The 13,304-nt window shown below is 37.4% G+C and overlaps 1 protein-coding gene across 1 annotated transcript in view; it reads right to left on the reverse strand.

Moving 5' to 3' along the window:
* Positions 1-13,304, reverse strand: part of grin3a (glutamate receptor, ionotropic, N-methyl-D-aspartate 3A) — an 89,779-nt gene that overhangs the window by 28,504 nt on the left and 47,971 nt on the right. The window contains exons 4-5 of the mRNA XM_033975896.2: positions 9,886-10,269; positions 8,435-8,580 (exon numbers count right to left, since the gene is read on the reverse strand). Of these exons, the coding sequence (XP_033831787.1) occupies positions 8,435-8,580; positions 9,886-10,269 (530 nt within the window). The remainder of the gene's footprint in view (positions 1-8,434; positions 8,581-9,885; positions 10,270-13,304) is intronic.

A 13,304-nucleotide genomic window follows, 5' to 3' on the forward strand; every position in this document is an offset into this window, starting at 1 on the left:
AAATGGTGTTTCAGATGGCGATTGTTGTGTGAATAGTGTGGATAATGCAGAACAAGGGGAGAATGTGGTAAATGGCAAACTGGCAAATCTTAAAGTTCAAGATCCAATCTGGAATTTTTTTTTTTTATTAGGTTCACAATTATTTTAAACTCATATTAAAATTAAATTCACAGACAAGAGATAACTTTTGTACACTCAACTCATCTTTCTACACAATGCTGTTCCGGAAAAATACATTTCTTATAAAACTGCTGTACATTTTTTCATCTACCTGTATAATTAAAACTGACTTTCATAAAGGGCAAAAGTAGGAAATTTGTGTATTATCGTTTGTATCGCCTTTACTAAAGAACACACATGATGGATTCTTGTGCCTTTATTCCCTTTTAAACATGCTATCAGTCACCTTGGTATAAGTATTTCACATTTTCTAACTTAAAATAAAGTAACCATGCTTTCACTTGCTTTAATTTGATGGCAGAACAAGGTTTATGGGCTTAAAAACTGCGTAGGAGTTTTATCTATGACCCAACTAAAAGGGCAAAATGCGAATGGAGCATTTTTGAGTGCTTGGAGAAGGCGACTTTGAATTAATGTATTAATGAAACAAGCGTGAAAAAAGTTTGTTTTGTATAAGGGATGACGTAAGCCAAGTGCCTCTTCACACAATTTGCCAGTCAATCATTCAGAACATAACAGATGCTGATAATATGGATGAGTAGGAGGAGGAAAGTAGACGTGCACTTTGGAGCATATAAATGCATCTAACAGAAAAACATTTAAAAACAAAGGAAAAACTAAAAATATGCAAATTGGCAGATCTGCTGACCTTAGATTAGAGAGGAAAGAAAATGTAATCATATTATTACATTTGAAAGGTTGATTCTTTTACAGTTGTCAGGGTTCTATGATGAACTGACAGCCAGTGAAGATAAACACTGAAACATTATAAGGCCTGTACGTGATGTGTGTAATCCCAGTACATATACACTGCCTGGCCAAAAAAAAAGTCATCAGCAAAAAAAAAGGGTCACGCACTCTAATATTTCCTTGGACCACCTTTAGCTTTGATTACGGCGTGCATTCACTGTTGCATTGTTTCGATAAGCCCCTGCAATGTCACAAGATTTCTTTCCATCCAGTGTTGCGTACATTTTTCACCAAGATCTTCCATTGATGATGAGTCTGACCGCTGCACAAAGCCTTCTCCAGCACATCCCAAAGATTCTCAATGGGATTAAAGTCTGGAGTCCGTGGTGGCTAATCCATGTGTGAAAATAATGTCTCATGCTCCCTGAACCGCTCTTGGCAATCCTGGCATTGTTATCTTGGAATATGCCCGTGCCATCAGGGAAGAAAAAATCCATTGATGGAATAACCTGGTCATTCAGTATATTCATGTGTCAGCTGACCTCATTCTTTGAGTACAGACTGTTGCTGAACCTGCAGTAATTGTCCAATAGGAGACTCATAACTATGTGCTTAGTTAAATCCAGGTGGCAGCTCTTGAGGTTACAATATGTCTGCTGTGTGCTGTCTGCGTCTAATTAGAAAACATTTTATTGTCTGAAAGTGCGTATTATCATGTTAATTGTTTTAGCCATCTTTTAAACTTATGAAAAAAGCTTATAAAATCATCGCGGGGAATAATTAGGATGCTGGGAAAGCTGAAGGTAAGCGCGGAACAACTTTGGACCACTGCAAACCCTTTAAAATGAACTAGTTCTGCTTTTTAGGTTTTTAAGACAGCAAAAATCAGATACAGCACTCTTAAGCTGTAAATCCCTGGTGGATTTGCCCTGTATACACCTGCCCCTGCTCAGTCAGTCCTGGGTCTATAACACTGTGCTGATTCTGTGCTGGTCTACTGAGTTGTATTATGCACCACACTTTCTGAGACTTCCATTCGAACATCCTTTTGCATAAAATAAACTGAGCTTTACTTTGGCTCCATTGTGAATCCAAATGAGGCTCATCCAAGCACTGTGCAAAAAAAACACTTCCCCAATCAAAAGTCGAGTGAGAGAGCTGGAGCTGTTTGTGGTCATTTATCAGAACAAATAGAAATGAAACACACGGAGAGATGAGTTATGATGTTTTGTTTTTACTTGCTTTGATACAACTGATAACTTTGCTGTTTTCTTGCAATATATATATGACGTAAATTATAGTGTATGATGTAAATATGTGATGTAAATAGCTCATTACAATGATCAAAATAGGGTTTTCATGGTCGATGCCATTTTTGTGGTCGATGCCAAGGGCCCATTTTACATTATTTTCTGATCTCTGTTATAATGTTGTTTCCTCATCACAAACATACCTGGACTTGTGTTTTGTTTCATTCACACATGTTTAACACACAAATCCTGCATATTTAGGCTGAGTTCTTCTCTTGAACAGATGACGTCATGTGGTAATAAAAGTGCTTCACTTGGCATTTCCAGGGCTGAAACTGTCAATCTCTACATAATTAAAGATAAAAGGTATCTGTTAACCTCAAAACTACAGCTTCATGATATCACAAGGTGGAACAGAGCATTTTGAGCTTTAGAGATGTAGAAAGACTGATAATTAAGGGTTCCTGAAAACATGTGTGGATGAAACAAAACACAACTCCAGGTATGTTTTGAGCAGGGAACAGCATTATAACATAGCTTCAAGCGCATGAGAGTCAGTTTTGTGTCATATAGGACCGTTAAAAAAAAACAATGAACTCTGTTTTGTGGCTGATTTTAGTCAGGCATAATGCTGTTGTGTCCCTGGGCAATTCACGTCAGTCGCCTTAGCTGTATATGAAAATGGGATGTGACTGAGTTATTTGTGGAAGGTCACTCCACCCCAAGGCTGCTGTGGCTACAGTGTAGCACACTGTGAGGCCTGATAGAAGTGCAATGCAGATGTATTGTATAGGATCGTCATTGTTACTTTTTCACCCAAATATGATATACTATCTTTTAATATTTGACCAAATATCAGGCTCTAGGCTCCATATGGACAGTCACTGTACTTGTATCAGCTTGCTGAGGCTAGTGCTATGCCAGTGGTGTTTCCGCATTTGTAAAAGTTAGTAAATGGAACAGAAATGAGAAAATATGGCCCCATTCACAATGAATCTTTTCTGCTGTTACTTTGGCGGAGCATGGACGTTTAATCTTTGTCCCTGTCTCAGTGTGAGACCCACGCTTGAGTGAATCAAGATTTTCCCCACGATCAGTAATCTCTCATCACAGGCGAACAAAATTGTGCAGTGGACACCTGGTTTTATGGAAAATTAATTTACAGCAGTGAATTTATAGGCAACCACCAGCCTCGGAAAAATATAAGTGCAGTTTCAGTTATAGGTGTCTAGTCAGGTAACTATCCTGAACTAAATAATGGTGTACACGATACCCAAACCTTTACTTGCATGGTGTCAATCTCCCTTCTCCAGTCCCACCTTGTCTGTGGTCTCCTTAGCACTTGGACTGGCCTGGTGCCATTAACATGACTGTGCCTGTCAGCCACTTTCTGCCAATTTACTACTCTTTCTCACTCCTGCCCGCAGTACAGAGGTGCGATATTAAGTCCCAATGCTGCGAGCAAGACTTTCACAGATCTACAGCTCCAGCAGCAGAACATAGTGCTATTGGAGACACACACTTTTTAAGTTCTTATCAAGGACTGTTTCAAACCTCCAGCTCCTGCCCTGTACCCAGAGGCCCATTCTTATTATCACTGATTTAAGGTGAGCGGGAATGTCCTTGGTCTAAAAATGTCCACTAAAATAACTAGCTTGACAAGATTTGGAAAACTGCCATTAAGATGACTATTATCTTAATCTCTCTTCAATCACTGATTTTGTTGCAGTTTTAAAGGTGTACTATCGATCTTTTCTGGTGGGGGGTTCGCTACTTGTTTGTCTACATAGAGATGGTTCTGTTTTGCTTGGGAGACTGTAACATTATACATCGACAAGCTACTTCAACAATATGAATTCTTACTGTGAATGGGGTTATCTCTCCATAGATCTGACTTGTAACTTGCCCTGGCGGCACTAATGGCTTATCTCCATGGAGACAGATACGTTTAATGTCAGATTGTTACACTGTGCACTTTTAAATTGAACCGAATATTATCAATGAAATCAGGTATTAAAAAAAAACATAGAATATTAGAAGAAAAGTGTGGGATGTGAGAGGCAGTGGAGCAGTGGGTTGAATCTTTGCTCACTACAAGAGGGTTGCTGGTTCAAACCCAACAGATGCACATACTTACGTTGTGCCCATGAGCAAAACATCTAAATGCCTCTTTGGGATGCTTGTGCAGTATGTTTGCAATGAGAACACAGATAAAGTAACATAAGTTTTGGTTTTGTCTTTTTTTTTTTTTTTTAATGTTTTGTCTCCCTCTATACTCCAGTGTTACCAGAAAATAGTTTCAAAGGAGGCAGCGAAATACTATAATAAGTCACATAAAGAGAACGAGATTGTTGTCTGATAGCTGATAACATCTAGCCTAGTACTTCTCATAACTGCAATTATTTACGCAGACTGCAGTTAGCTGTTAGCGTGTTTCTTCTTATAATGTGCTTTACTGTTCAAAATCATAGGGAACTTCTATTACGGACCTTGTGTTTTCTCAGAAGTGTCTGAAAAAGTCATGAGTGCATTTTTGAAAACCACTGATCAAAACACTGTCAGACGTTGTTTTGACTTTACAGCTCTGATTCCCAATTCTGGCTGCTATATTTGTGAGAGTTTGATGTAGTATGGAAGACAAAAAAGTGTTAGGTTTTCAGCTATAAGTCAGTTTTGGCGTTATAAACTCCACTGCGTAACATTCCTCGCACGCCACTTGCTGGACTCCATGTAGGTGCTGTTACTTTACATGGAATAGTTAATTTATCGAGAAGCCCCTTCTTACACCAAGCAGGGTCACCTCTCCACAGATCTGACCTGCTACTGTAACCCTTAAGTTTAATGATACAGTTTATTGTTGAACATTCTAGGCAAAGCAATAATATCTCCATGGAAACAAGCTAGTGGTGGAGTATCTACAAAAAAAAAGTTACACCAAAGTTCTTTTCTGATTTGTTCAAATTACTTTCTGAACTCTCCTTCTGAAACTAGTAATGAGTTTTCCATGACTCCATTTAGCACCAATCACACTTCCCCTTCCTCTTCCCACCCTCTCCTTGTCCTCTCTGCCCTTCTTTGGCACCCTTGTACGCTGTCTTGTTCCTGCTTGTAATTTTCCTCAACACTACGTTCTTTCATTGAACTTTCTAATCAGCATTTTAGCAGCTCCGTGTAAAATCTGGTGTCATCCACTCTAATACCGTGCCCCCACTGTCTTGCCTTACAATATTGGGTTTATCCTCCATGGGGTTGCCAGGGAAACGTCGTAGTAGCTTAGGTCGGCAGGGTAAAGATGAGACAAGCGCAGAATGCTAACAAACGTACATTGGCGAGTGATACAAGCAAGGGAGGACTTAATCCCTAGACTCCGCATTATCCCACAGAGGAGTTTATGGAAGATAATTTGTTTCATCAGATCTTTTAACTATGAAAAAACATGCTCTGAATTTCAGTAGATGACTTTTAAGTATGTGTTTAAAAAAATTCACCATTTAAATCTTCGGTACAAATATTTTCAAGCCCTCAAATCAAAATTCAGAGTGTAAAATTCAACCTTTGAGAAAATTTGCAGCAAAGATCCAAGATGTCAAGGCATAAGCAATCGATCCTAAGTGAGTCGTTCTTAGTAACAACCAGGAAATGCTGTAAGGAACTAATCTGAACGGTCAGAATTTGCCTCATCAAAACCTCATGTCTTTGATTCCTTAACTATAACTTTAATTATAAGCCAAAGAAAGTGTGAAGTGACCAATAGGAAACAGCCACCTCTGTCCTCTTCAGTCACACACAATCGATTGCTTATGCCTTGGCATCTCAGAACTTTTCCCGGCAAATTTTACACTCTGAACTTTGACTGTTGAATTTGAGAGCTTGAAAATATTTGTGCTGGATATTTAAAAGGTCAGTGTCATTTAAAAGGTTATGAAAATAATTCAAACATGTTTTTTCAGAGTTAAAAGATTCAAAAGAGAAATTCAGCATGCTAAATCTGATGAAATAATAATCTTCCGTATGAGTTGTTTTACAGTTTATGACAAGAAAAAATAGAGAAGAAGAAGAGTTGAAACAATTTAAAAGTGACTGCAAAGATATATGGCTTGTTTTAATGTGGGATGGACTACTTGTTGGTGGCTTAAAGCTTTGTTTGACATTGGAGTGTTTTTCTGTCATGATTTATTGATTAAAACGCCATAGGGGAATGGGAAAATTTTTAGAATTCGCACAATTAATAATTAAAGATGCACTATACAAAGGTGGGTAGCACTCAGTTACATTTACTTAAGTAACTAAAGAAATTGTACTTTTCAGGGTAAATGTTATAGCAGCATACTTTTACTTCTACATGATTAATATTTACATTTTTTTTTGTAACAGTACTCTTATTTGAGTAAAAGTTTTGGTTACTCTTCCCTCTGTGAGTAAGTCAAGTGGTGTACCCTGCACCAGAAAAGTTACATAGTGCACTTTTAAGTATGTAATCTTCACAAATGTTGACAAAGAAATTTCATGCCTCATTTCTGCACTTTTCCATGAGACTAATGTTCACTGCTGCCTCGTGCTGCACAAGATGGTGGATAATACCATAACGGTCACTGTATTGTAGCCCATTCTAGATGCATTACTCCATTAGAAATATGATGTTAATTTCAGCAGCTATGGACTTTTTGTCTTTGGTGTTAATGTTATTTATAGTAGTACTAGCTCATATGCACATAACAACAAACTAACCTTGTTCCTCCTGCCCACTTTTGCTAAATGCTACTAAATGGTTTTATAGTCCATATAGAACTTATTTGCGGTTAACATAATACATAAAATAATACTGCTATATGTCAATTCTTATCTAGTACTCGTTTCGTTGTACTTCTGGTTAAATGCTGAACTTCATTTTGTTGCACTGTTGCACAAGTGTAATGACAAAAAATCTGAATCTATAAACATTCAAACTAGAATGTGAACTTTCAGACCATGCCAATATCTGTATTTTCCTGCTGACAAATTCAAAGGCCCTTGTACTCAGTCGAGGGACCTTGCAACCTAGTGATTGTTACTCTTGTTTAAAATGCCCTTGTTTTCCTAATTCCCTTTTACCTCTTTTGTCTGGCAGCACACTTTTCAACATTGACAGGATGTTTTAGAGTGTGACCAAATCCAAATAGGTCCTTAAAAGTGCATTTGGGTAAAAACAGCAAAACAAGGCATGTCCCTGCTGTTCTAACAACCACATTAGAACATGGTCTAAACTCAAATATGACACTAAAGGCCCACTATGTAACCTGCCAGTCTCCAGGGAGATGGTATTGCTTTGTGTGGAATGTTCCACTGTACGGTGTTAAATGTATCTATCTCCATAGAAGCAAGCAGATAATAAAACCATCCCAAGTTCAGGTCAGATCTGAGGAGATGTGGCACAGCTCAGAGCAAAAACACATAGTTTTCAATCAATAAAAACACACCTACAATTAGGCCTGCCATGATAATTACTCTATCGACTTATAATATTTAATATGTGCACATTTTCTTTACACTACTGGGATTTTTAGGTATTTTTTTTTTTAATTATATGGTAAGATTTAAGTCATAAACATTTTCATGAATAACTTCTCTGACTTATTACAGATGCAAACTAAAGTAAGTACTAAAGTGTTTCATTGTGCTGTTTATTTATTGCAGATTATGATTTATTTTTAAACAATATTTTCAAAAATTATTTTATTTAAACCACAATTTTGAGAATAGTTTTTGTGGTTTAAATCTGCTCTTGGGTTATTGTGTCAGTAGCATACATTTGTTTCAGTATTATCTTTTATTATCATTTATTGTCTGTTATTTACTCCATCCAATATATCGCACTTCAAAATATGTTATAATGACAAACCTACCGTCAGAACTAATATCAATATGTTTAATGCTATAAGATTGTAATATGTGATGTCAGTGCAGACAGCACATCTTGCGTTGGAAAAGGATTGCAGTCGCACTAACAGTTATAAATGTAAAAGAAAGTATACAAGTTTGAGGCAAGAAGCTGGGTTAGGCTAAGCTGGCGTTACTGGTGACCAGCAGTTAATGAGATACACACTGGTAATTTACATTTTTTATACAATTTGCAGTAAAACATGAGTTTTTGAAAAGTAATTGTCAATTATTTGATGAAAAACAAAGCTAGAAATCAAACCTGGAAGTGGCATCATCACTTAACAATCCTTGTGCACATTCTAGACATAAAGTGCATGTTTAATTTACAATTCAACAAGTGCATAAAACTAAAGTCTAAGAAAAGTATCCACATATACCCAAAGTTTGTGTCTTACTTGAGGTTGTGGATGCCGTCTGGAGTGGCTGGCACGTTGTATCTCCTCATGTACTCATGCATCTCGGGGAAGCTCTTTTTGACGTAGTCTTCGGCGCTGCTCTCTCTCACTGTGGCAAACCTGAAGCCCTGTGAGGGATGGTGCAACTGCCAGAAACAAAGAGGCACCTTGAGAAAGCTAAAGAAAAATGTTTCACTTTTTACCTGTGTACTGCAGTAGTCAGAACTAAAATCATCGTTTAAACTTTTAGAATGTTAGTGACTAAAAAAATGCATGTGGATCAGGGAAGGTTTATCAAGACTTCAAATAAAGGGCTTTAGAAAGAACAAAATAAAAACTCTTATGATAAAACGTATTCAGACAATATTAGTTAAAATCAGCTGGAGTGGCTTAGTGACTAGAATCAACAACACAAAGGTCAGCAAAGTGAATCCCACTTAGACCTGAGAATACTGCTGTTGTGTCCTGTGTGAGTGAGTAATTAGCGGTTGGAGGGGCAATTGGTGTTAATCTGTGTGTTTTTCAATGTTTTCTGTGTGTGTACCTTTTAATTGCCCCCCAGGGGCAAAAACCTATTTGAATTAAATTGAATTAATAGGCAGCCTTGGTTCTGTCTACTCCAGGGCAGCTGTGGCTAGAGAAAATTGTAAAGAGAACATCTTACCATACAAAACACGGTTGCCATGGTCATGGTTGGCTGCTCTTGTGGCTGATTGGCTGGCACACTGAGCAGTTTTTAAACTTTCTTCATCTTAAATCTTTTACAAAACTTTACGGGATAAGAAGTACAGCGTGCATAGTTCAAAGTACAGGAGTATTATTGTTTTTTTGTTACTGCACAATGTGCTTAAATTGCCCCTCAGGAACAAGTAATTTTAATTGATTCATTGCTTTATCTTGCTATAACTTTTATTAAAGTGTATATTGAGTAAGACACATTCTTTTCATATAAATTCTATATGCTGTTTACATCTAATTATATAGGATTATCATCATCCATGAATTAGGAAGTAGCCCTGTTAACATGCTAGTTGTTGTTATTTGTTGTAAAAAGAACTTAGAAACTCTTTGCATCGAATAACTGGGATACTTGGGTAATGTATTATGTAAGTGAGAACTGACTGTGGGCTGCTACAAGACAAAATTCCCACAAGACAAGACAGGACATGAGACTGGGTCCAAAAGAACGAGACATTTTAGCATAATTAAAACTGAATAAATTGTGCAGTTATGTTCTCAGTTTTGAAGCTACAGGTTTAAGTCAGGAAAGTTAATACTTTTTGTTACCCAAGCTAAATATAAAAGTTGGAAAAAAATTGCCTGAGATCATTTTTCTCATGTGTGCACAATTTTGTGGCACAAGATTTTGCCCCATCCCTAAATATATAACATTTCAAATTAACTAGATCTGTTTTTCACATGTTTAAATAGATTTACAAAACTGACAATACCTTTGGGTCGTGTATCCCTGACAGCTGCTCGTAGGTCTTCTCCCCCACCATAACAGCTGCCAGGTTTGCCGTGTACGTCGACAGACAGAAAAGGCAGAAGATCGCCCATAGATTCATCAGCAGCCGCCCAGTCCAGCACTTTGGGGTCTTGATGGCCACGGTACGACCAAACAAGATGGCGTAGCACACGTTGAGCGCGGAGGAGAAAGAGAAAACTTTGTCACGGTTACGTCCCCGAGGTGTCATGCCGAAGGGACTGTGCCACTCGTACAGGGTGAGGAAAACCGCGGTGACGTGCAGAGAGACGAAGATGCCCAACCACATGGACCAGTGCAGAGGCCACATGAAGGCGCCGATGGGGGCAGCCGTGTCTCGGGTGCGGACCTAGAAGAGGACAGGAGATTTAAGTCAATGAAAGATTATTATTTACAAACTGTTCTAAAGGTGCATTGTGTAACTTTGCTGGATGAGGCTTCATAACCTGCTTATATCCATGGAGATGTTATTGCTTTGCCAAAAATGTCCCAAAGTATAGCGTTAAACTTATTTATTTTCATGGAGACAAGAAAGTACCGCTATTAGACCAAGTTAGAAGTTAGATCTGTGGAAAGGCAAGTCCCGCTCTCTGTAAGAATGCATGTTTTTTCAAGTTATTTTATAGTTACAGTATAAAAGCACAGGAAACAAATGATACATATGTTTAATGCTTTACTGTGGAACCAGAAAAGATACATGGTGCACTTTTAAGCATGTAGTGTGTTTTTAATTAAACTGTTACCACAAAATAGTAGATTAAAGATGGAAACTACTCAAACTCAAACTACTGCAACTGGAACAAATTTGTCTTCTGCTAGGTTCTTCGGAATAACAATCAAAATTCCATGAACACATTTAAAGCTGGTTGCACTTTTCAACGAGTTAGTTAAACACTGAATAAGAGGGAGTGGCACAGTGTCCATTTTAGAGTGAACAAGTAGCTGTTGAAAACATATAAATAAAACAGAATACATTTCAAATAAATGAATAAATAAATAAGCACACAAACAAACTACAAACAAACCAACCAATCGAAAATCAAATGGCACAACCCCAGGGACTCACAACTACCTTGTCCTCACAGGTGTTGAAGGCCTCGCCGCTGAAAATCTCACCTCTTTTCAAGGTTACACAAACAAGGACAGCCCTGTACCGCTCGCCGCTCTGCTTTGATGATGCATTTATGAGCCCTGGATACTTACGGTAGCAAAACATAGCTAATTTAGCAGCCTTACAAATGAATATTAACAGTGACACTTTGACCTGACGCAATTAAAAAACATACTCCTGAATCTTTTTCTTGAGTATAATCCTATAATTGCACAATCTAGCATTAATCAGGATAGCAAAACTTCAATCTATTCTCTCAATTTGCATGTAAAAAAAAAAAAAAAAAAAAAAACTGCCGCACACACATTTGTTTTGTTAAGAGACATGAATGCACACAAATGATGTAGTAGAACCTGGTCACCCTGAAATAGGAGGTCTGGTTTGATTGCATGGGGGCCCTAGGGTGGCCCTGGGATGTGGTGTGAATGTGTAATGGACCAAAGCTACAAACAACTACAAAACTGTGCAAACTGTGGATATAATCACGAATGAGTGGGGTAAAATGGGATAAATAAATTAGAATGGGCTGTACTGTATTAACTGTAAAAATAAGGATAGCAAAAGTAATTAGATTCCACAAAGCAGTTTTAAGGATATAATTCACTATAAAATGTTGGTATGCATAGTTAAATATTGAGAAGTTGTATTAAATGGTCAATTGTTATCACTTTACCGATATTGCAATGTGTACTTTGAATTTGAATCAGTTTTTTCCAATGACAATAAGTGACACATTTTGAACCACGGGATTGTATTGCACCCAGGAAATCTCCTTTAGTTGCTCTGAGTCAGGATCATGATCAAGAGTACCCAGTTTTAATAGAAGGGAAAAGAGCAACCATGAAATATATGGTAAACTAAAACTAAGACATCTTACTCGGCAAATATGTGATGACTTGGATTTTCAATTCCTTAAGTGTAGCCTTAGAGATGGAAAAAAAATGTCAAGATGAATCACTGATCAGGTTATAATGTAGTATTAAGAGCTAAAGTGAAAAACACTGCCTTATATCTGTGTGAAGAAAGAACTAACTACACTGAAACTAACACATGTATTGGTTTACAGTTTTGTTTGTTAGCCAAGTCTATTGAAGGACACCTGCTGGAGGTCCCCAGAATGAAAAGAAAACGGTGGGGTAACCGTTCATTTTCTTTTTTTTTTTTTTTGTGATCAAATTTTTTTATTGTTTACATAATAACAGCAAAAACACAATCCCCCCCCCCCAAAAAAAAAAAAAAACAAAAAAAACAAAAAACAAAAAAAAAACAACAAAAAAAAAAAACTTTTTGTCCCGTTGACAGAATAGAATTTTTCTTTAACTATGGATCATCCCTGGATGACTGAGGGATTCCAAAGACATTTTAAGAACTAAAGAAAGAAAAAAAAATGTACACATAGAAATACAGTATATAATATAAAATCTCTTCCAACTGGGACTGTGGATGAACTCTGCTCCAAAACTCACAGCAAATCTGTGTTCACCTTCAGTAAGGATGGTGAACAGACACAAGATTTAATCCATAAACTCACAGAGGAGCGTATCACAGTAGGACTCATATGTGCCTCAGTATTTAAAAGACATTTCATGCCGCTGGAGTGGTTATTTAATAGATCCATGCGCTGAAATTATTTTCTCAGCTAAAGCGATAGCACTGCTGTGACATATAAACAAACAGCACAGCGTGAAGATGTCACCGGGCTGTGGCTTGGTTCAGTTGTACAGGTGTGAGTACAGAGCTAAAGTTACATTCAAAAGTTTTTTTTTCATAAAGCTGTTCATATACTGGAGGAAGAGTGAGCTATTTGACAATGGGACGAGTAAATTGATTTCACTGTTGTTTGGTTTTGATGTGATAAGTGCAAATTACTGTAACACTGTGATATTTTAAATGATCACAATAAACATAACACTAAATGTGATACTGTAACCTCCCTACCAGTCAGGGTTAAACTTATACTATAATTACAAAATGAATGGGCAGAGATGCAGACCTTCAACTAAGGCTGAGTTAAATTGTTTCTTGGATTCAAGCAGTTTGTAATAACTATGCAAGGAATAGAAAAAATATGCAAGACTTTGGGTCAAATTCAAAATTCAAAAACAGTGTAGAGACTGATCCCCTCTCTATTTAAAGCTGTCGGCCAGTCAGATCAGGTACCATAGTGATAATTTGTGTAATAGGGTCACTCCACAAAGTTGTACACTCACCCCTCAGCCTATATGGGGAATTGCATTACAGTCCAATAAGCAAAGGCTCACAGTAATAAAACT

This window comes from Periophthalmus magnuspinnatus, chromosome 12 (genome assembly GCF_009829125.3).
Source record: "Periophthalmus magnuspinnatus isolate fPerMag1 chromosome 12, fPerMag1.2.pri, whole genome shotgun sequence".
Classification (NCBI taxonomy): Eukaryota; Metazoa; Chordata; class Actinopteri; order Gobiiformes; family Gobiidae; genus Periophthalmus; species Periophthalmus magnuspinnatus.